Source organism: Mesoplodon densirostris, chromosome 6 (genome assembly GCF_025265405.1).
Source record: "Mesoplodon densirostris isolate mMesDen1 chromosome 6, mMesDen1 primary haplotype, whole genome shotgun sequence".
In the NCBI taxonomy this organism is placed as follows: Eukaryota; Metazoa; Chordata; class Mammalia; order Artiodactyla; family Ziphiidae; genus Mesoplodon; species Mesoplodon densirostris.
In genome coordinates this window covers 24,329,818-24,354,905 of record NC_082666.1, presented here as the reverse complement: position 1 = coordinate 24,354,905, position 25,088 = coordinate 24,329,818, and the positions used below count along the sequence as shown (strand labels likewise).

Below are 25,088 nucleotides of genomic sequence, written 5' to 3'. Positions count from 1 at the left end.
AGCAGTGAGGCTTTACACCACAAGCCAAAACATGTTTCTATTCTTTGGTCCAGTATTTCCATTTCTGAAAATATAAGAATATATTTCAAAAGAAGAAAAAGTTACATACCTAAATATGTGCATTAGGGGTTATTTTAATAGTCTAAACCTGGAAACATTAAAAATGTCCAAAATAGGAGAATAAAGAGTTGAGTAAATTATAGCATAGTAACTATATGAAGCATTACTAAATTATTAATTAATTCATTCAGATATCTGATCATTTATACATTCAACACTTATTTATTAAACACCTACTGTTAGGGGTAAAAAAAAAAAATCCCTTATCCTCAAGAAATTTCTGAAGGAAAGAGAGGCAAAGAGACTAAACAGAAAACATTATGTCATGTGTAATACTGGATGTATTACAAGGGGCCAAGCAGACAGAAAGGAGGGCTTAAATCTGTCTGGGAGAACCAGGGTCACTGAAGAAAATTTTATTATTAATATAATATTTAATTAGTTTATACCTTCTCATTATATAAAATTTATTACAGATTACATGAACCTCTGACCACTCTCCCAATCCTGGGCTCCTTTTCTCCTCTATCCACTGCCTCCCTACCCACCCCCCTCCCAAGAGGACAACTATTACAATTTTTGGTGAGAAATACTCCAGACCTGTTCTACATATTTACATATATAGAAATGTACCCTGAAAAAGGTACTGATTGCGGGGATGGGTGCCTTTCTGTCTTGGATGGGGGTTTGTCCATATCTTTCATACTGTACATTAGGCAGAAACCAAGAAGTGAAACTGTTGGGTCATAGAGTATATGCAATAAAAAATTTACTTGCTACCACCTAATCACCCATGTTATATATAAAATATTCTTCCAGAGAAACTAAAGGATTTTAAATTGTAGAATAACATGATCACTATTACTAAAGTGTGAAGGTGAGAAAAGGCTAGGGACTAAAGACAGGGATAACAGTAGGGAGGGCTCTGTAATAACCAAAAGTGATGATCAATCAATTAGAGGCTGAACTAGGATCCAGACAGTAGGAGTAGATAGGAGTCAGGTCAAATGATGAGAATTTTAAAGTGTCTGTTAGATTCGGTAATCAGGAAGTCATTAGTAACCTAGGCAAAAACAGCTGTAGCAGGTCTATAATGAGTGGGTATGACATTTAGGCAGTTAAGGTCTCCAGTACAGTTATTTGGTTTGGACAATGAGACTGGGTAAAGTTTAACTTGAAAATTTTTAATTTAATATGGTTAAAACCTTATTTTTGCAACGGAAAGAATTTGAGGGTAAAACAAAAGACATGAGAATCTTGGCTGTGCTGTGGATGCTGTTCTCTCTATCACTTCCGATCTTGGCTAGTGCTTCTCACTTTGACTTCTACCCTAATTATGAGATTGGAAGTGCCAGACAGGCAATTAAGAATTGGTTTGACTCTTCTGAAACACACAATTACCTTCTTACCTCTCCAGACCTACTAGTCTCTACCCTGACAACTGCTGGCATACTTCTCAGATAGGCTTCTAGCGTAGGATAACCAAATTGCTTGAAGGGGATCCAGTCTCCAGTTAAGGATCTGTACTCTCCTTGGAGCCGGGGTAATGCTATTCCACTCTTATGAGACTGTAGAACAGCTCGTAGCATTTTTGAAACCAGATCTGCTTCCAGCATCTTCACCTATAAGAACACAGTGGAAGGTTACTATAATGATGCATTAGTCTGTGAATTCAAATATATTTTCAGAGTTTACACTTGTTTGAGTATTTCATAAATTGCTATTGAATACTTTCTGTGCTATTACAATACAGGGAAATAACTGCTATGGTAGAGAAAAGCATGGAATACTATGAGAACATAAGGGAAGTCAGGAAGGCACAAAGACTAGCCCGGGGAGGGACAATATCAGGGAATGTTTCCCAGATGGGAGGAGGCCTGATGGAGTCCTGAAGGACAAGATGCAATCGGCCAGGCAAGGAAGCAAAGGGTGTGTGTGGGTGGGGGTGGGGAATGGGGAGAGGTATCAGCCCCAAGCAGAGGGAACGGAAAATTCAAAAGGCACAGAGGTGAGAGAGAAGCACATGGCTGGTTCTGAGAACCCCAGGCAGTTAAGTGGCTGGACATGAATGAACAAAGGCTCTAAGCTGAGGACTGAAAGACGGGGATGGGAGAGGTGAGAAGAGGCAGACCCAGAAGAGACTACTAGATATGCTAAGATGTTTGCATTTTTGCCAAAAGTAATGTGAGACCTTGGAGGGATTTTAAATAGCAGAATAAAATGATCAGCTCTGCATTTTAAGAAGATCACTCCTCAGTAGCAGGGAAAATAAACTAGGAGAAAGATAAATGAGTTGTAAGAACTGAAGATATGGAAGATCTGAAAGCAGGGCCTTGGGAAAAAACAAAAACTCAGTATCAGAGGTAATTAGGAAGTGGAATCAACAGGAACTGATTAACTGGTTTGAATTATGAGAGAGGCCCCAGATTTCTAGCTAGAAGCGTGGTGGATAGTAATGGCCCACACTTAGGTGGGGTAGAGGCAGGTTCGCAAGAGAGGAAGGGAGTGAAATCGTTCTGGACATATGGAGTTTGGGATGCTCTTAGGGCAGCCACGTAGTTATATTCATTAGGAACTTAGGTTAGAAATCTGAGCTGCTTATAGATTTGTTGGCCTTCAGCATATATGTGGTATCTGGTGTCCAGGGAGTTAAAAATAAGGTTAAGGATGGACTGCTATGGAAGGCTGTCATTTAAGAGATGGGCAGAGGAACAAGAACCTATAAAAGGCTAAGAAAAAGGGACCAGAGAGATAGAAGTAGAAAAGGCAAAGTCACAGTGTCATACAAACAAAAAGAGGAAAAAGGCAAAAAGAATGGCATATTCAAAAATGTCATATGCAATAACAGACAGGTCAAGTGAGAGAAAAAAGAAAAGTGACTAATAAATTTTGGTACCAAAGAAATCCATGGGGACCTTGGCTAAGGATTTTCATTGATCAGTAACAGGCATTTTTCTAGATTAATCACTCATATTTTCTTTGGACTAATGGTAAACAGAATGAAGATACATTCAGAGAAGGACATCCAAGCAGCCATGAAAAGTAGATTTAGCCTTTCATTACAGGAAGGAGAAAGGCAAGCCATGGACAACTTGCTAATTTTTCCTTCAAAAGTGCTATCCGATAGAACTTTCTTCTCTGGTGATCCAGTGGTTAAGACTCCGTACTCCCAATGCAGGGAGGCTGGGTTCAATCCCTGGTCAGGGAACTAGATTCCACATGCCTCAGCTAAGAGTTCTCATGCTGCAACTAAAGATCCTGCATGACACAACGAAGATCCTGCACGTGGCGATGAAGACCCTGTATGTGGCAACTAAGACCCAGTGCATCCAACTAACTAAATAAATAATTATTAAAAAAAAGAACTTTCTGTGATTATAGAAATATTTTATATCTGTGCAGTCCAAGATGGTAGCCACTAGCCACATGTGGCTACTGAGCACTTGAAATGTGGCATGAGTAAGGAACTGAAATTTTAACTTAAATTAAATAGGGCAAGTGGATACTATATTGGACTTCACAGAATTCTAGACAATCCTGCTCTTTCTCTGGTTTAGAAACATAAAGGAAGAACAGCATACAGTTTTAGCAATTTCCTAATTTGTCCATTTAAAAAAGGAGACAAAATAGCTCATTTGCAGGTGCTCTTGATTATAAATATAATACTCAAGTGATGGCAAAGTTTAAATGGTAAATAACCTAAGTATGCATTATGTACTTCCCTCTACTAAACATTAACTCTTTTCAAACTGTCACCACTAGCACGAATGCCATTTAATTAATACTATTAATTAAACAGTAAATTAATTAAATAGTAAAGAGTCTACGAAAGTCCTATACTAGGTCTATATTCTTACTCTCTCTATAGACAGAAAGACATACACACACATATATGTATATATACACATATATTTATATTAAAATATATATTTATATTTATATTAAAATCTTCATTTAAGTATAACTTACATAAAATACTTATGTGTAGTGTTTACTGAGTTTTGAAAGCACATATATACTATGTAATCACCACGACAATCAAGATCTAGACAATCAAGATCTAGACCAAAAATGTGGGGTGTACAATATATGTAAAAGTAAAATGTACAACCACAACAGCACAAAGAATGAGTGAAAGGAACTGGAAGTATATTATTGGAAGGTGCTTATACTATACGTAAAGTAGTATAATATTATTTCAAAGGGGAATGCAATTAAGAGATATATTGTAAAACTTATGACAGCCACTAAAAATTTTTAAGAGGCATAACTAATAAGCCAGTAGTAGTACAGGTAAAACAAAATAGAAATTCAATAAAAAACTAGGTAGAAGTAAAAAAAAAAAAGTAGGAAAAAAGAGAAAACAGAAACAAAAAGAACAGAAAAGGCAAATAGAAAACATCTGGCAAAATGATAGATTTAAAGTCAACCATACCAGCAGAAGCAAGAAGAACTACAATCCTGCAGCCTGTGGAACAAAACCCACATTCACAGAAAGATAGACAAGATGAAAAGGCAGAGGGCTATGTACCCGATGAAGGAACAAGATAAAACCCCAGAAAAACAACTAAATGAAGTGGAGATAGGGAATCTTCCACAAAAAGAATTCAGAATGATGATAGTGAAGATGATCCAGGACCTCGGAAAAAGAATGGAGGCAAAGATTGAGAAGATGCAAGAAATGTTTAACAAAGATCTAGAAGAATTAAAGAACAAACAAACAGAGATGAACAATACAATAACTGAAATGAAAACTACACTAGAAGGAATCAAGAGCAGAATAACTGAGGCAGAAGAACGGATAAGTGACCTGGAAGACAGAATGGTGGAATTCACTGCTGCAGAACAGAATAAAGAAAAAAGAATGAAAAGAAATGAAGATAGCCTAAGAGACCTCTGGGACAACATTAAGCGCAACAACATTCGCATTACAGGGGTCCCAGAAGTAGAAGAGAGAGAGAAAGGACCTGAGAAAATATTTCAAGAGATTATAGTCAAAAACTTCCCTAACATGGGAAAGGAAATAGCCACCCAAGTCCAGGGAGCAGAGAGAATCCCATACAGGATAAACCCAAGGAGAAACAGGTCGAGACACATAGTAATCAAATTGGCAAAAATTAAAGACAAAGAAAAATTATTGAAAGCAGCAAGGGAAAAATGACAAATAACATACAAGGGAACTTCCATAAGGTTAACAGCTGATTTCTCAGCAGAAACTCTACAAGCCAGAAGGGAGTGGCATGATATACTTAAAGTGATGAAAGGGAAGAACCTACAACCAAGATTACTCTACCCAGCAAGGATCTCATTCAGATTCGATGGAGAAATCAAAAGCTTTGCAGACAAGCAAAAGCTAAAAGAATTCAGCACCACCAAACCAGCTCTACAGCAAATGCTAAAGGAACTTCTCTAAGTGGGAAACCCAAGAGGAGAAAAGGACCTACAAAAACAAACCCAAAACAATTAAGAAAATGGTCATAGGAACATACATAATGATAATTACCTAAAATGTGAATGGATTAAATGCTCCAACCAAAAGACACAGGTTTCCTGAATGGATACAAAAACAAGACCCATATATATGCTGTCTACAAGAGACCCACTTCAGACCTAGGGACACATACAGACTGAAAGTGAGGGGATGGAAAAAGACATTCCATGCAAATGGAAATCAAAAGAAAGCTGGAGTAGCAATACTCATATTAGATAAAATAGACTTTAAAATAAAGAATGTTACAAGAGACAAGGAAGGACACTATATAATGATCAAGGGATCAATCCAAGAAAAAGATATAACAGCTATAAATATATAGGCACCCAACATAGGAGCAACTCAATACATAAGGCAACTGCTAACAGCTCCAAAAGAGGAAATCGACAGTAACACAATAATAGTGGGGGACTTTAACAGCTCACTTACACCAATGGACAGATCTTCCAAAAGGAAAATAAATAAGGAAACAGAAGCTTTAAATGACACAACAGACCAGAGAGACTTAATTGTATTTATAGGACATTCCATCCAAAAACAGCAGATTACACTTTCTTCTCAAGGGCGCACGGAACATTCTCCAGGATAGGTCACATCTTGGGTCACAAATCAAGCCAGTAAATTTAAGAAAATTGAAATCATATCAAGCATCTTTTCTGACCACAGTATGAGATTAGAAGTCATTTACAGGGAAAAAAACGTAAAAACACAGACACACGGAGGCTAAACAATACGCTATTAAATAACCAAGAGATCACTGAAGAAATCAAAGAGGAAATCAAAATATACCTAGAGACAAATGACAATGAAAACACGATGATCCAAAACCTATGGGATGCAGCAAAAGCAGTTCTAAAAGGGAAGTTTATAGCTATACAAGCCTACCTCAAGAAACAAGAAAAATCTCAAATAAACAATCTAACCTTACACCTAAAGGAACTAGAGAAAGAAGAACAAACAAAACCCAAAGTTAGCAGAAGGAAAGAAATCATAAAGATCAGAGCAGAAATAAATGAAATAGAAACAAAGAAAACTATAGCAAAGATCAATAAAACTAAAAGCTGGTTCTTTGAGAAGATAAACAATATTGATAAACCATTAGCCAGACTCATCAAGAAAAAGAGGGAGAGGACTCAAATCAATAAAATTAGAAATGAAAAAGAAGTTACAACAGACACTGCAGAAATACAAAGCATCCTAAGGGACTACTACAAGCAACTCTATGCCAATAAAATGGACAATCTGGAAGAAACGGACAAATTCTTAGAAAGGTATAACCTTCCAAGACTGAACCAGGAAGAAACAGAAAATATGAACAGACCTATCACAAGTAATGAAATTGAAACTGTGATTAAAAATCTTCCAACAAACAAAAGTCCAGGACCAGACAGCTTCACAGGTGAATTCTATCAAACATTTAGAGAAGAACTAACACCCATCCCTCTCAAACTCTTCCAAAACACTGCAGAGGAAGGAACACTCCCAAACTCATTCTATGAAGCTACCATCACCCTGACCAAAACCAGACAAAGATACTACAAAAAAAAAATTACAGACCAATATCACTGATGAACATAGATGCAAAAATCCTCAACAAAATACTAGCAAACAGAATCCAACAACACATTAAAAGGATCATGCACCATGATCAAGTGGGATTTATCCCAGGGATGCAAGGATTCTTCAATATACGGAAATCAATCAATGTGATACACCATATTAACAAATTGAAGAAGAAAAACCATATGATCATCTCAATAGATGCAGAAAAAGCTTTTGACAAAATTCAACACCCATTTATGATAAAAACTCTCCAGAAAGTGGGCATAGAGGGAAACTAACTCAACATAATAAAGGCCATATATGACAAAAGCACAGCAAACATCATTCTCAATGGTGAAACACTGAAAGCATTTCCTCTAAGATCAGGAACAAGACAAGGATGTCCACTCTCACCACTATTATTCAACATAGTTTTGGAAGTCCTAGCCACGGCAATCAGAGAATAAAAAGAAATAAAAGGAATACAAATTGGAAGAGAAGAAGTAAAACTGTCACTGTTTGCAGATGACATGATACTATACATAGAGAATCCTAAAGATGCCACCAGAAAACTACTAGAGCTAATCAATGAATTTGGTAAAGTTGCAGGATACAAAATTAATGCACAGAAATCTCTTGCATTCCTATACACTGATGATGAAAAATCTGAAAGAGAAATTAAGGAAACACTCCCATTTACCACTGCAACAAAAAGAATAAAATACCTAGGAATAAACCTACCTAGGGAGACAAAAGACCTGTATGCAGAAAACTATAAGACACTGATGAAAGAAATTAAAGATGATACCAACAGATGGAGAGATACACCATGTTCTTGGATTAGAAGAATCAATATTGTGAAAATGATTACACTACCCAAAGCAATCTACAGATTCAATGCAGTCCCTATAAAATTACTAATGGCATTTTTTACAGAACTAGAAAAAAATCTTAAAATTTGTATGGAGACACAAAAGACCCCGAATAGCCAAAGCAGTCTTGAGCGAAAAAAACGGAGATGGAGGAATCAGATTCCCTGACTTCAGACTATACTACAAAGCTACAATAAGCAAGACAATATGGTACTGGCACAAAAAAAGAAACATAGATCAATGGAACAAGACAGAAAGCCCAGAGATAAACTCACGCACCTATGGTCAACTAATCTATGACAAAGGAGGCAAGGATATACAATGGAGAAAAGACAGCCTCTTCAATAAGTGGTGCTGGGAAAACTGGCAAGCTACATGTAAAAGAATGAAATTACAACACTCCCTAACACCATACACAAAAATAAACTCAAAATGGATTAGAGACCTAAATGTAAGACAGGACACTATAAAACTCTTAGAGGAAAACATAGGAAGAACGCTCTTTGACATAAACCACAGCAAGATCTTTTTTGATCCACCTCCTAGAGTAATGGAAATAAAAACAAAAATAAACGAATGGAACCTAATGAAACCTCAAAGCTTTTGCACAGCAAAGGAAACCATAAACAAGATGACAACCCTCAGAATGGGAGAAAGTATTTGCAAATGAATCAAGGGACAAAGGATTAATCTCCAAAATATATAAACAGCCCATGCAGCTCAATATTAAAGAAACAAACAACCCAATCCAAAAATGGGCAGAAGACCTAAATAGACATTTATCCAAAGAAGACATACAGATGGCCAAGAAGCACATGAAAAGCTGCTCAACATCACTAATTATTAGAGAAATGCAAATCAAAACTACAATGAGGTATCACCTCACACCAGTCAGAATGGGCATCATCAGAAAATCTACAAACAACAAATGCTGGAGAGGGTGTGGAGAAAAGGGAACCCTCTTGCACCATTGGTGGGAATGTAAATTGATACAGCCACTATGGGGAACAGTATGGAGGTTCCTTAAAGAACTAAAAATAGAATTACCATATGACCCAGCAATCCCACTACTCGGCATATACCCAGAGAAAACCATAATTCAAAAAGACAAGGGCCTCCCTGGTGGCGCAAGTGGTTAAGAGTCCGCCTGCCGATGCAGGGGATACGGGTTCGTGCCCCGGTCTGGGAGGATCCCATATGCCGCGGAGCGGCTGGGCCCGTGAGCCATGGCCGCTGGGCCTGCGCATCCGGAGCCTGTGCTCCGCAACGGGAGAGGCCACAACAATGAGAGGCCCACATACCGCAAAAAGAAAAAAAAAAAAAAGACACATGCACCCCAATATTCATTGCAGCACTATTTACAATAGCTAGGTCATGGAAGCAACCTAAATGCCCATCGACAGACGAATGGATAAAGAAGGTGTGGTACATATATACAATGGAATATTACTCAGCCATCAAAAGGAACGAAATAGGGTCATTTGTTGAGACGTGGATGGATCTAGAGACTGTCATACAGCGTGAAGTATGTCAGAAAGAGAAAAAGAAATATTGTACATTAACGCATGTATGTGGACCCTAGAAAAATGGTACAGATGAACCGGTTTGCAGGGCAGAAGTTGAGACACAGATGTAGAGAACAAACATATGGACACCAAGGGGGGAAAGCAGTGGGGGGGCGTGGGTGGTGGTGTGATGAATTGGGCAATTTGGATTGACATGTATACACTGATGTGTATAAAACTGATGACTAATAAGAACTTGCTGTATAAAAAAATAAAATTAAATTTAAAAATTTTAAAAAGGACTACATACTGGGGAATTCCCTGGATGTCCAGTGGTTAGGGCTCTGTGCTTCCACTGCAGGGGGCCCAGGTTCATTCCCTGGTCAGGGAACTAAGATCCCACAATCCTGCTGCACAGCCAAATAAATAAATTTTAAAAAATAATAAAATAAAATAATGTCAACCATACGAATAATTACATTAAGTGTAAATGACTGAAATATCCTGAATAAAAAGTTAGAGATTGGTAGAGTGGATATAAAAGCAAGATTTTCCTATATACTATCTACAAGAAACCTATTTTAAATACAAACACATAGGTTAAAAGTAAAAATATAGAAAAAGATATGCATGTAAATACATGACTATATTAATTTCAGAACAAGTAATACTACCAAGGATAAAGAGGGACGTTACAGGGACTTCCCTGGTGGCGCAGTGGTTAAGAATCCTCCTGCCAATGCAGGGGACATGGGCTCGATCCCTGGTCTGGGAAGATCCCACATGCCACGGAGCAACTAAGCCCGTACACCACAACTACTGAGCCTGTGCTCTAGAGCCCACCCGTGAGCCACAACTACTGAGCCCATGTGCCACAACTACTGAAGCCCACATGCCTAGAGCCCATGCTCTGCAACAAAAGAAGCCACCACAATGAGAAGCATGTGCACTGCAACGAATAGTAGCCCACTCGCAGCAACAAGAGAAAGCCCGCATGCAGCAATGAAGACCCAAAGCAGCCAAAAATAAATAAATAAAATATAAATAAATTTAAACAATAGAGGGACATTACATAATAATTAAGGAATTAATTAATCAGGAAGATATAACAATCCTAACTGTGACTGCATCTAACATTAGAGTTTTAAAATACATGAATGAAAAAACAATAGAGTTATGACTGGAGACTTCAAAACTCTTTTCTCAGTAATTGGTAGAGCCAGTAAACAAAAAAATCAGTAAGGATATAGAGGAGCTGAACAACACCATCAACCAAACTGGTCTAATTGATATTTACAGAACACTCCATCCCAACAGTAGCAAAATATACATTCTTTTCAAGAGCTCATGGGACACTGACCAAGACAGAATATATTCTGAGGCTGAAACCAATCCTCAACCAATTTAGAATAATTGAAATTATATAAAGCGTATTCTATGACCAGAACTAAACTAAATTGGGTATCAGTAACAGAAAGATATGTGAACAATCCTTGTGTATTTGCAAATGTAATAACATACTTCTAAATAACCAAGGGTCCAAGAGGAAAGCTCCTCCAAATAACCAGAAAACATTTAAATAAATGAAAAAGCAGTATATAAAAAATTGCTGAATGCAGTTAAAGCAATATTTGGAGGAAAATTTACAGCATCATATGCTTATATTAGAAAAAAAGAAACACTCCAAATCAATGATCTAATCTGCTACCTTAAGAAAAAAAGAGAGCAAATTATACCAAAAGGAAGTAGAAATTAATAAAGAGAGCAAAATCAGTACTGGAATGGTGAAACAGATAAGTAATTAAATAGAAAAAAGTAAAGGAAAAACACCATGAAACCAAAACTAGTTCTTGAAAACATAATAAAATTGATAACTTCCAGGTAGATTAATCAAGGGGAAAAAAAGAGAAGACACAAATTACTAATAATGCGATTGAAAAGGGGGCCATAAATACAGATCCTATAGACATTAAAAAGAGAATATTATGAACAATTTGTGCCAAAAAATCTGGTAACTTGGATGAAAGGATGAATTCACTGAAAGACAATTTCCAAAGCTCACTCAAGAAGAAACAGATACCCTTAATATCCTTAAGAATATTAGAGAAATTAAATTTGTAGTTAGAAACCTTCACACAAGGAAAACTCAAACCCAGATGGCTTTATTGGCAAATTCTACCAAACACTTCAGAAGGAATTAATACCACTTCTACACAAACTCCTGCAGAAAGTAGAGAGGAAGGGAACACTTATGAACTCACTTTATGAGGTCAACATTATGCTGATACCAAAACCAAAGACATTATAAGAAAAGTACAGATTGGCTTGGGGTCGCGCTGCTCCGGTGCCGGCCATGTCCGCACGCCGGACCGCGGGCGCTTCCCCGCCGTCCCAGGGCCTCCGGGCCGCCGCAGGCCTGCCACGCCCGGATGCATCTTCTACCAGAGTGGAGCATCTGCCTGGACCCCACGTGTGCCACAAAGTGTGCCATGGCCTGGGAGTGCCCTTCAAAGCCGTCCTCGCCTCCTGCACAGCCAAACCTTGCCCGACAAGTGCACAGTGTCAAGCCCTCAGCCCCCCGAGGAAGATGGCCCAGCCTGGGCACATGCCCCGAGCAGCTGCCTCTCGATGAAGAACTGGACGGGAAGGCGGAAGCCTATTCGGGCCCTTGAATCAGTTCCTCCTGCCTTAGCTGGAGCATCAGCTCTGAAGTGCCAGAGGCGGGGGTGGCAAACTGCGGCCTGTGGGCCATGTCTGCCTGCTGCCTGTTTTTGTAAATAAAGTTTTATCGGGACCCAGCCACACCCATCACAAAAAAAAAAAAGAAAAGAAAAGTACAGACCAATATCCCTCATGAACATAAGTGCAAAAAATCCTAACAAAATATTAGTAAATCGAATCCAACAATATGTAAGAGAAATAACACACCATGATTAACTATGGTTTACTCTAGGAATGCAAGGTTGGTTCAACACTCATAAGTCAATCAATGTAACTGACTATATCAACAGACTAAAGGAGAAAAACCACATGATATCAATAGGTGAAGAAAAGACATTTGACGAAGTTAAAAATCATTTATTTTAATAACTCTCAGAAAATAAGAATAGACGTGAACCTCCTTAACCTGATAAAGAGCATCTGTGAAAAACCCTCAGCTAACATCACATGTAATAGTGAAAGAATGAATGCTTTCTGCTTAAGAATGGGAACAGGGCAAGAATGTCCATTCTCTTCACTCCTATTCATTACCACACTAGAGGTCCTAGCTGGTGCAATAAGACTGATTTCAAAACTTACCATAACAGTGTATTAGTCGAAATAGTGTGGCACTGACAAAAGGACAGTCACATCAATGGAACAGAATATAGTCCAGAAATAGACCCACACATAAGTGGTCAACTGATTTTTGACAAAGATAGCAAGGAAATTCAATGGAGAAAGTTCAACAAACAGTGCTGGAACACTATTCATCCATACACAAAAAATGAATCTCATACCAGACACAAAAATTAAATTGAAATGAATCATTTAGGTACTAAATGACAAAGTTAATACTGTAAAACTTCTAGAGAAAACAGGAATAAATCTTTGTGACCTTGGGATAGGCAAAGAACTTTTACAGTCATGATGAAAAAAACCCACAAATTGGATCTCATCAAAATTTAAAACTTCTGCTCTTCTAAAGGCTGTTAAGAAAATGAAAAGACAAGCCACAGACTAAGAGAAAATATTTTCATAGCACACCTGGTAAAGGACTGGTAACTAGACTATATAAACAATACTCACCAGTAGTTCATCCCCTTTTATTGATAAGTAGTATTCCACTGTATGGATATACCACAATTTGTTTATCCATTCAAATGTTGATAGACATGTGGGGTGCTTCCAGCTTTGGGGTATTAAAAATAAAGCTGCTTTCCACTATGGAAAACAGTATTGAGGTTCCTCAGAAAACTAAAAATAGAGTTACCATATGATCCAGAAATCCCACTCCTGGGCATATACCCAGACAAAACTGTAATTTAAAAAGATACATGCACCCCTATGTTCATACCAGCACTATTCACAAGACATGGAAACAACCTAAATGTCCATTGACAGATGAATGGATAAAGAAGATGTGGTACATACATAAAATGGAACACTAATCAGCCATAAAAAAGAACAAAATAATGTCATTTGCAGCAACATGGATGCAACTAGAGATGATCATACTAGGTGAAGTAAGTCAGAAAGAGAAAGACAAATACCATACAATATCACTTACATGTGGAATCTAAAATACGGCTCAAATGAACCTATCTACCAAAAAAACTCACAGACATAGAAAACAGACTTGTGGTTGACAAGGGGGAGGAAAGGAGAGAGAGGGATGGACTGGGAGTTTGTGGTTAGTAGATGCAAACTATTACATTTAGAATGGATAAACAACAAGGTCCTACTGTATAGCACAGGGAACCATATCCAATCTCCCGGGATAAACCATAATGGAAAAGAATATAAAAAAAGAATGTATATATGTGTATAACTGAGTCACTTTGCTGTCCAGCAGAAATTAGTACAACATTCTAAATCAACTATACTTCAATAAAAAATAAATGAAGCTGCTTTGCAAAGATATATATTTTTCTTTCTCGTGTAAATCCTGAGAATTGGACTATCTGAAGATTTAATACCCACAATAACTATGGAAGGAAAGTATTATTCTCATTCTGTAAATGAGAAAACCAAAGCTCAGAGATGTTAAATAACCAACATATCACAGGATGTATGGAAGCCAGGATTTTAGTCCTGGTCTGTTTGATGCCAAAGCCCACATTCTTTCTATCATATTACCCTGACTGGTACTGAAAAAATAAAAGACAAAACCCTGAAGAATTAACAACAGGAGACAAGACAATCAAGAAAGACAGTAAAGCAAACTGAAGAGAAGAAAAAAAACAGTCCTGTGAAATGAACAGTAGACTCAGCCTACTCACAGGTATGGTATGGATCCCAAGTCAACGAGACAACTGGAGACAGGCACTCTAAAGACTAAAAATTCATGGCAGAGAAAGACAACAGCTATAGAGTCTGAGCACCTGCATTACTCCTGATGTCAATCTACATTTTGAGTATGCTGGTGAGAAGGAAAGAGAGGCTGGCTTTGGGACCTATATTTCAAGGTTGCCAGATGTTAAAACTGAAGTATGAACTTTGGCTCTTAAATAGTAAACTCCTGATTACAAGAGAAATGCTTTGATTTACAATGGTTCATGATTCAAAGATCATTGAACTTTTAGTGTACAGTTATTTCCTCAAGTAAGAAAAACCACAAAGCGAGCAGGCTGGCCAAGTTTTAATTTGCAAGAGGAGAAACTAAAGGATCACTTGCTAACTTCCTCGTGCCAAGCCTTCTCAACTTTCTCTCTTTGACCTCCACCTTTCCTACCTATCTATCTACTCTCTTCTTTCCTTCAAACCCAATCCCTTCCATCTACTCATCTAGAGATCCTCTGAGTAAAACTGGCCTTTGCCTCTTTGTATATCTGCATATCTAAGTGGGCCCTGACTATGAATTATATACACATTATGTGTAGGCATAAAGTCAGGTGGTCAGTGCCCATGTGGGAATATAGCCTCTTGGGTGTGAGCAGTGTACCAGAATCAAACTAGACTATTTAGCATATCTGGCACCTCCCTAGTCAGAACAACTTTAAATTCCCCTGCCACAGTTTCAGTATGAAGGACATACCCATCACCTTCTCTACTGCCTCCTCCTTCCCTTCTTTTTGGAAAGAGCATCTGTCCCATTGTTACCTTCCCACTGTGGTCTACTTTTCCCCAGCTACTTAGGGGGTAGACAGCAACCACTAATGTATGGGGGAAAAAATCTCTAATAAATGCATTCTACTCAATAATGGAAATCCTATGACTAAAATATAACAGAACTCCGATATGATACTGGCTTGAAATGACAGTTCAACCCCATCTTAGAAGCTAACCAGAGGCTTGTTCTACAGGTCACCCTGTATGAAAGACTCCTGGTCCCTCCACCCTAAGGAGAGCAATTTCAGGCCACTTCCTCTGAAATGTTCCCCTCTATCTTCCTTATTTCTGTTCTGAAACAGCTGTCATCAGGGATCTCCCAAACACAGCACGTAACACATTTTGGGGGAGGGAGAAGGTCATACACCCACATATACAGCTTGTCTAATTGCCAAGAATATAGTAAAAGCTGTAAGGCTTTGCCCAGTGCTTGCTTCCTTAATCCCACCCTTTTTGAATGTGTCTTCTTCTTTGGGGACCTAGACTCTGCCAAGATACAGGAGTCTTATGGCCTCTATCCTGATTATCTTATCCTCCTGCCCCAAGACTATCAGGTAGGCTTCATGCAGATAAAAGGTATGTATTTACAGTGAGCAACTGATGATAATGTTAAATAAAAAAAAAAAAAACAGTGCTAATCTGTGTGGCACACAAGTGCTCATCCTTATTTTTCACTTTTCTCACCCCCCCTAACCTCATGTTTGCCCATCTTCGTTTCTTGGCAACTGTTAGACTAATTTTTCTGAGTTACACTTCCCAACCTGACCTGAGAGAGCCTCCCGCCACACACATAACCTCCTAGTTTCACTCTCTTTAATGCACATATTATCATAGTTAAAATCCACAGTTACAACCAAGGGAGTTTAATGTTTCTTTCAAGAGTAAAGCTACTGACAACTAGTAGATGATACATTGATTCTGACTTTATTTGGGGGAGACATGGGGGATTCCGGAAGGCTGTGCACACACCTCCTCTTCCTGCTTGTGTTCCCCAAGTTCAATACCACTACGCAAAGAGCACTTATTTTCCTGGGACAAATCCCTTCTCCCTAGCCTTCTTCTTATGTGTAAGATGAAGGGATTTGGTCTTAGTGGTTCTCCACTGCCGAATCCCCCCACCACTAAGTGACACATGAAGATGGACAGGCTCAGTTCACGGTTCCCCCACTCCTCAACAACTGCATGGTGAACATCCTAGTCCACGCCAACAACATTTGCTGCCTGGATTGAGGCAACTGCCTCCGTGCTGGTCTCTCTGCTTCCGCTTCACAGATAATCTATCCTTCACATCACAGCCAGAGTGATCCTTTTAAATCATAAATCCCATCACGTCATTCCTCTGCTCAAAACCCTCCAAGGGCTTCCTGTCTTACTCAGACTAAAGGCCAAAGTCTTCAGAGGGGCCAAAAGGGCCCTACACAGTCTGCACCCAGCCCACTTCTCTGACCTCAACTCCTCCTCCCCTTTTCTCTCACTCACTCCACTCCACACTGCTTTTCTTTCTGCACTTGCCAGTCCCTCTGCCCCAGGGTAGACACAGCTCATTGCCTCACCTCCTTCAGGTATTTGCTCAAATGTCACCTTCTCAGTACAGCCTTCCCTGGTCACCCTATTCAAAACCAGAACTGTTATGCCAGCTGCCCAGTACTCCCTTTACCCTTCCCCTGCCTTATTTTACTCCGTAACACTTATGCCATCCAATATTCTTCTTTATTTTACTGTCTGTCTCCCTGACTTGAATGTAAGGTCCATGAAAGCAGGGATTTCGGTGGGTTTTGTTCACTGCTGAATCCCTAGTGCCCAGCCCACAACAAGAGCTCAATACATATTGAGTGAATGAATGAGAAATTCTCCATATAACTAACACCACTCCTTTTCTCTCCTACTCACTAAAATAATAGTGTAGTGCATGTGAGCAGTTAAAGGAATAATCTTACATTTAAGTTATTAAAAATTATTTGCAAATTTTAATGATTGTTGTAAACTGATTGAGACAGCCAATTATGTCACCAAGCTGTGATTGAGATTCATCACACAGTTTATTTCTGGGCCTTTCCACTCTGAGCCAGAGTTCTCAATGAGCAGGCTCAGGTCTGGGCCATAGCGTTACTGCAAAAAGTCCACACACCCCGATGTGTAAGCAAGCACTGCTTGAACACTGGTAAGTGTCTCATACTTACATGTATTCCTGTTTTTCAAACAGTGTGCAGATACTGTTGAGAGTCACAAACACGATATTAAATTTACAACAGCTTTTGGTAGTTCTATATTTTATCAACCAACGGATATTAGAAGTACAACTACTCATGTGTGAAGTTTCACAAAGTTTTTTTAAAAATTAAAAAAAAAGAACCTGATACTTGAGGAGACTGGGAAGCAACGCTTGACCACATGGCTACAATCTGAATTAAGCATCCCTCTCCCTCCCCTTTTTTAAGTATGCTATTTTCATGGAATACTATAATTCTCTATTTGTATACAACTTTTTGGAGGGAAGGGCAGTCCCTGGACTATAGGACTGAGGATCTCAAAGATGGTGAGAAACATGTAAGTGCAGTAAAACCTGGAAGGGTAAATGTGGTTGTACATCTTGTTTAGATGTATGTCTTGTTCTCATGTTTGTCAATTTCTTCCAGTCCAGTTTGCAATTCCAACATTAGCAATATCACTTCAGGCACTGAACAAAAAGAACGTTACAACTAAAGCTTAAAAAACTTATTTTCTAATCTACTATATATTGCTATAGAATGCTCTAAATTTTGTTAATTCCTTGGTTAGCATGGCATTTTTTTGAGGTTTTCTGAAGATGGCAATTATACTCAAGAACTTTTGGAAACAGTATGCATATAAGAATACTTTCTTCTAACTATAAAAATCAAGTTTATTATCTTGGATGTCATCCACTAGAAGCACAAAAGGAAGCTTATCATGGGAATTTCAACTATTAGTGAAGTGCCTCAATGGCAACTCCTTCAAAGTGGCTTCCAAATTTCTTTATTTTTTTTAACATCTTTAGTAATGGAGTATAATTGCTTTATAGTGTTGTGTTAGTTTTGGCTGTATAACAAAGTGAATCAGCTATATGCATATGTATATCTCCATATCCTCTCCCTCCCACCCTACTTATCCCACCCCTCTAGGTGGTCGTAAAGCACCGGAGCTGATCTCCCTGTGCCATGCAGCTGCCTTCCCACTAGCTATCTATCTTACACTTGATAGTGTGTATATGTCAATGCTACTCTCTTACTTCGTCCCAGTTTACCCTTCCTCCTCCCCGTGTCCTCAAGTCCATTCTCTACGTCTGTGTCTCTATTCCTGTCCTGCCCCTAGGTTCATCAGAACCTTTTTTTTTAAGATTCCATTATATATGGCTTAGCATACAGCATTTGTTTTTCTCTTTCTGACTTATTTCACTCTGTATGACAGACTCTAGGCCCATCCACCTCACTACAAATAACTCAATTTTATTTCTTTTTATGGCTGATTAATATTCCATTGTATATATGTGCCACATCTTCTTTATCCATTTCTCTGTCGATGGACACTTAGGTTGCTTCCATGTCCTGGCTATTGTAAATAGAGCTGCAGTGAACATTGTGGTACATGACTCTTTTTGAATTACGGTTTTCTCAGGGTATATGCCCAGTAGTGGGATTGCTGGGTCATATGGTAGTTCTATTTTTATTTTTTTTAAGGAACCTCCATACTGTTCTCCATAGTGGCTGTATCAACTTACATTCCCACCAACAGTGCAGAAGGGTTCCCTTTTCTCCACATTCTCTCCAGCATTTATTATTTGTAGATTTTTTGATGATGTGTGGCTCCCAAATTTCTTAAGTTGCCATTTTGATCTTTCAACTTTCCTACTTATTTCTACTCTCTAAAAGCGTTGTGATAAATAAACTTTAGAGTTTAAGAGAATTCAAATTCGTACTTTTATTTTGAGAATGTTATGTAAGCGCTGGTGACCGTAAGTTACGTGAGGTTGGGAGAAATAAGGTTGGTCATCTCTTTAAATTCAGGTTAAAATTCTTAAGGGTTTCCCTAGATAATAAAGAGGATGCTTGAGCTGAATAAGAATCTTCTGCTTGAGCAGAGTAAAGTGGAGGTGAGTCTGGGGAATTATTTAATCTGAGTATTTTAATCTCAAAAACTGACCAAGTTCAGCAAGCAAAGACCCCAGTCAAGGAGGAAGAAACTGGCCACAAGGATCACAACAGATTGCACTTGACTTTCATGTCCTTCCTCTCACTCTTTTTCTCCTCCTTTCCTTGCCTCTCTTTCTGAATGACAAGTGTCAAAAATAGAGTTCTATGTGCTTACCACAATACTTGACATTCAGCAGTTACATTTTCCTAGAAACATGGTATGGATGGCAAACTACCTATGAATACCTGCATTACATGGCTAAGAGTGCAATAATACAGACATTGGTGTACTGGAGAAATTTTTAGTACAGCATCAAATTTGAAATATTAGCGTTTTCCCAGGTTTTCTTACTTGTCTCATTAACATACTTAACCTGGCAAGCTTAGTAAGAAAGCCACCAGATCTCCTCCAAGGTTTCTCACTTAACTAGTAGGCAAAAGCCTCTTAACTGCCATGTCCCACAATGTCCCTGGACATTGTAAAACAGCACAGGGCAGGACAGTGGGCCTGACCTCAGAGTAGGGAGCGGAGAGAGAAGCGCGGAATGCTAGTAGGCACCTTCACACCATCTCCTCCAAACTGTTTAGTTTAAAAATGAGGAAACTGAGGTCCAGGGTAATTATTCCAGGCCTCACATATTTTTATGGCCAGACCCACAACAAGAACCCAGGTCTTCTGGCTCCCAAAAATGGGGCATCCTTTCAGACAGCTGCTCCAAATGTACAGAGTTGGCTTCTGAAAGTAAATTTGACTTGGGGGATAGGGAGAACAACCCTGGGGCATATTTAGTGATTAGCCCTTAAAGTGGCATGAAATGGGGATTGCCACATTCTGATTTAAGGGTGTGTCACCCAAATCCAAAATACTTGCCAACTGCTGTAAAAATTCAATCCTTTTATACTGTTCCTTTTCTATTTTGCTATACAATTAATCTTGAGTACCCTGAAACGCTTAACAATGTGCAAGAAGTGGGGCAAGGAGTAGGGGAAAGTAATGACAACCTTTAGGAAAGCAAGGTTTAAACAATGTAAATAGCCTAAAGTAATTCTCACTTTCAAAACTGTATTTGTAAATTCACAACTTTTTTCTCTAATACACCTAAAAATGGTCCCGGGAGAGTCTTATTCTGAAGAAGCAGGTTTTGGTGTCCTCTGGATACCTGCCTTTACCATTAATTGATCCCCCACCCACCCACCCCCCGGCTCAATCGTTTGCATGAGATCTACTTCCTGTAGCTGCAGTTTCCTCAGTCCTGCTGCCCAAAGACCTTTAGCCAAGCTGGTCTCACTCCCGTATATGCTCTCTCCTCTCAGTTCCTCTTTTCTCAACTATTTCCGACTGTACTATTTGGCTCATTTTCCTCATTGCATTTTTTTGTGTGTCATAAATTTGACTTGAAGAGTGGCACTAAACCCACAAATAAATCTGAAGAATCATTAGGGTAAAGTGAAATCACCAAGCAATCTCTTACCTTCTTTAGTCAGCTACTCAATTTTTAGTATTTCCTTAGGGCACATACTTCTGGTAAATGGCTGCCTTCTTCCATGAAGACACTATTTTAGCAACAAGCGAGGCCCTTAAAATTCAGAATGTCTGTGCTGAAAAGATTTTAGGCATCATCTAGTCTATCCAAAACCCCTTATTACAAATCAATAAACTGAGCCTAAGAGAGGGAAGGTTTTTGTCTAAGACTCTTCCAAGGTGATTTCTCATCTTGCAACAGTTTAACATGCTATCTTTTATTTCCAATTATAGTCTATTTATTACCACCTTAATTACTCCTTTGCCAACTCTTTTTAAAAAGATAGTTGGGACTTCCCTGGTGGTGCAGTGGTTAAGAATCCGCCTGCCAATACAGGGGACATGGGTTTCATCCCTGGTCCGGGAAGATCCCACAGGCTGCGGAGTAACTAAGCCTGTGCGCCACAACTGCTGAGCCTGTGCTCTAGAGCCTGTGAGCCACTACTGAGCCCAAGTGCCACAACTACTGAAGCCTGTGTGCCTAGAGCCCGTGCTCCACAACAAGAGAAGCCACTGCAATGAGAAGCCTGTGCACCACAACGAAGAGTAGCTCCCGCTCACCACAACTAGAGAAAGCCAGCGCACAGCCAAAAATAAAATTTATTAATTTTTTAAAATCCTGTTTTAAAAAAAAAAGAAAGATAGTAATTAATGCCCTCAGGTGGTGATATACTCCCTCAGGGTACCTTTAGAGAGCAGTTTTCTTTTTTTAATTATTGCGATTTCAACCTCCAAATTATACATGCATTACTAACTATGTAGTATGAATAAATAAAGGCTTTCCATAAATATACATACTGGAGAAAGCTCTGAGATCCTAAGTGGCTTAGTTAGGAGTTTGGGTCTTAATCCCAGTCTGCTTCTCATTAGCAATGACCCTTTGAGCAAGTCACTTCAGGTCGCTTTTTTCATATGGAAGATAAGGAGGATGGGCAAGATCCATGGTTCTCAACTTTCCCTGGAGTCCTTCAAGCGCTGAAATGGGGGTCCAAAGATCTAACGGAAATCATGGGTTTGCTTCCTCCTGACAAAGCTGCATAGCTAAAATATCGAGTTTGCTTTGGGGTCACACTGATTATCTCGTGCCGATCAGAAGCTCTAACTGCCATATATCCTCACACACATTTTCAGCTCAAAATGACAAATTATCAATACTTTTAGCTTGTTTGAAAGACAACATTTAAAAAAAATTGGCCCAATGAGGAAATATTGAAAAGAATGAAGCTTTCAAAAACATAAGGGTGGGAACAGAGGGAGGCGAAAGTCGGTTTTGCATAAAGAAAAACCAATTCACATGAATATGAAATTAGATTTCACTCCAAGCACCAAGGAACTTCTGTCCTTTCTGCATTTATGTGTTGACCCCGAAAGTGCCCAGAGGCGAAGTACTCACTCTACGTCAAATCTCAGTTCTCAGAAATAGCACTTGATCAAACACAGAGTAGGCACTTAGAGCTGGATTATAAAGTATTTTTCCTTTACGTTCATATTAGGTCTCCAACTAGATTACATTGCACAGAGAACTTCTGAGAGGTTCTTCAAGGAGTTTAAATCTCTTGGTACAAAATACAATAGTTCATTCAGCTATGTTCAGTCAGTTCACTTAAAAGGGCATTAGCAGAGATTACATTTCATTTCCAATCTACAGGGACTGAAATCCGAAGGAACCACCAACTGCTGCTTCAGAGTTCACTGTGTTTGACTAGCAAAGAGGGGGGCTGTGGGCTGGCAAAGGGCCCTGGACTGGGGCACAGGAGACGTGGGTTCCAAACCAGCTGGCCCCAGGGCAATTCCCTACCCCCAGCACGGTCCTGTGCATGTAACTGATGCTCCATGAATATCAGTTGAATGGAACTCCACCATGTGCCAATTTATATTATATAGAGCGCTTAAAGATGTGTCCCTACATCCAAGAAACTGCAACCCAATTATGTAAAATGCGGGAAGTTTGGTGGAAGGAAGAGAGTTAACACTTCTTGACTATTATTATGAGCCAAAGGAATTACAGTAGTTATCTCACAAAAGCCTTGCAGAGTAAGTTAAATATTTCCAGTTGATAAAGAGAAAACCAGGCTCAATGAAAGTATGTAATTTGTTCAAGATCACACAGTTAGCAAGTGGAGAAGCCCAGATTCCAACCCAAATTTGCAAAGCCCACGCAATTTGCAGTATGCAACACCTATATATCAAAGCGGCTGGGACTTGGGTCTAAGTTCCACCTCTGTCTTTAAGTTGTTGTATATCACTAGGCAGGGCACTTTTCTGCAGTTTTTCCACCTGCACGAAAGGGGCGGGGGTGGGGTGGAGAATAGGGATGGAGGGATGACACAGGTCAGTGGTGTTTTTGTTTTGTAGAGTGGCTTTCATAATCCTTTTGGGCCAAGACTTTTTCTAATATAGCTATTTCCCTTTCCGGTTCTTTGTAATTGTTTGGGAGTGAGCGGTGCCCTTGGTTATGTATGGAAATGTATTGTACCTACTCACTCAAGGGGATCGGAGCAGAACAGTTGTGCCGGCTCCAAGCCCCCTCCCATTAAATTGAGGCTGAGAACCTGACCCTATTGGGGAACACGGTGAAAGTTAAGATAACTCACTCATGGATTCATATTTCCCTCCTAACTTGGAGCTCTGTACCCACCCGGGGCTCAGGTGCTCACGGTTTGAGAGAAACGGATAGTATTTGTGTCCTGCACTGCTCCAGCGGCCTGCAGGGGCGGGTCTGTAAAGAGAGGAACTTAAAAGCTCACGGTGTGGGAGTTCAAACAGCCAGGGGGCTCGGATATCCCTTGATCCGGGCGGGCAGCTGGCGCCCGCCCGCCGGTACCGGGAACCACTTCCTGGTCAGCACCTCCCACCCCAGGTCCACACACCCGCACTCCCCCTGCTACACTGCCCCCACTGCACTGAGTTTCCCAGGCGGCAGGGGTCCGTCCGACTCCCAGGTGAACCCCAGACGGTCCCATCAGAGATTTAAAACACAACGCTCTGGAACGCCAACTCCCCTGGCGCCCAGCCCCCTTTCCGGGGTGGGGGCCAGGGCATCCTCTGCGGCTGCTGGGAAGAGGCCCCGGGTCCGTTCGAGTCCCGCTCGGGCCACTGTCCCGCTTAGTCATTCAGGTGCGCCGCGCCCGCCCGAAACCTCGTCCGACCTCGCCTGGCACCTGTCGTTCCCGCAGCCAGCAGGACCTGCGCTCACCTTGTTCTGCGGGCCCGTGGCCCGTCCCCGCGCCTCTGGGCCCGGCTCCCACCGCCGTCTCCGCCAGGGCTACAGCCGCGGCCGCCGCCCACTTTCGGTTTCCCCACACGGCTGAAGCAACCGCCGCGGCTCGTGAATCACCTCAAACCCCCGCCCCGCCCTGCTCGGCCCCGCCCCGCTCCGCTCCGCCCCAAGGGCAGACTGGCCTCGACTCTGCGCACGCGCGGGCCCCCCGGCGGCGTCGGCCCACGCCGGCGTCCGCGCGTGGGAAGGGAAACCGACGCCGCCTAGCGGTTTCTGCGCGTGCCCACGCACTGGCCGACGGCGGAAGGCGACTGCGGGGCGGGAGCAGGAGCGCCTTCTCGTGGACAACGCAAGGATCGGCAGGCCGGGAGGGTTAGGGTTAGCACTTACGCGCCGTGCTATTGCGTTTCACTTGTCAGAAGTTTCATTCAGTTCTTGCTTATTCTTTTCTTCAATTCTGGGGCCGTTACTTTTTAGTCTCCTAGATACCCACCTGGTCCGCTCACTTCCTTTAGGTCTGTTCTCAAGCGTCACCCTTGGGAGGAGGGTGGCCACAATCCCAAAAATGTCAGTCTCCTTCCATGACATTCCCTGTCCCCCTTCTCAGCTTTCTCTCTCCTTGGCACCTGTCTAGCACACTATATGTGTTTTACTTATCTTTTCATTGTTTACTGTCCTCCTCAAATTAAAGCTCTGTGAGCTCAGGGATCTTTGTTTTGTTCCCCAACCTATTCCCAGAGCCTAGGATAGTCCCAGGCACATGATAGGCTGACATAAACATTTGTCAAATACATTCATTCATTCACTCATTCTTTATAAAATTATTGAACACCTACTATTTATTCACGTATTTCTTCTGTACATTAATTCTACCAATATTTATTGGGCATATTGGTTTGTATCCCTTAAACCAACAA

At 40.3% G+C, this 25,088-nt stretch overlaps 1 protein-coding gene across 1 annotated transcript in view; it reads right to left on the bottom strand.

The window, feature by feature from the left end:
• The window catches only part of TDRD7 (tudor domain containing 7), a 93,154-nt gene extending 68,874 nt beyond the window's left edge, over nt 1-24,280 (bottom strand). Inside the window, exons 1-2 of the mRNA XM_060101784.1 lie at nt 24,148-24,280; nt 1,470-1,682 (exon numbers count right to left, since the gene is read on the bottom strand). Of these exons, the coding sequence (XP_059957767.1) occupies nt 1,470-1,676 (207 nt within the window). The 5' untranslated portion in view covers nt 1,677-1,682; nt 24,148-24,280. The remainder of the gene's footprint in view (nt 1-1,469; nt 1,683-24,147) is intronic.
• Between the last annotated feature and the right edge of the window lie 808 nt (nt 24,281-25,088).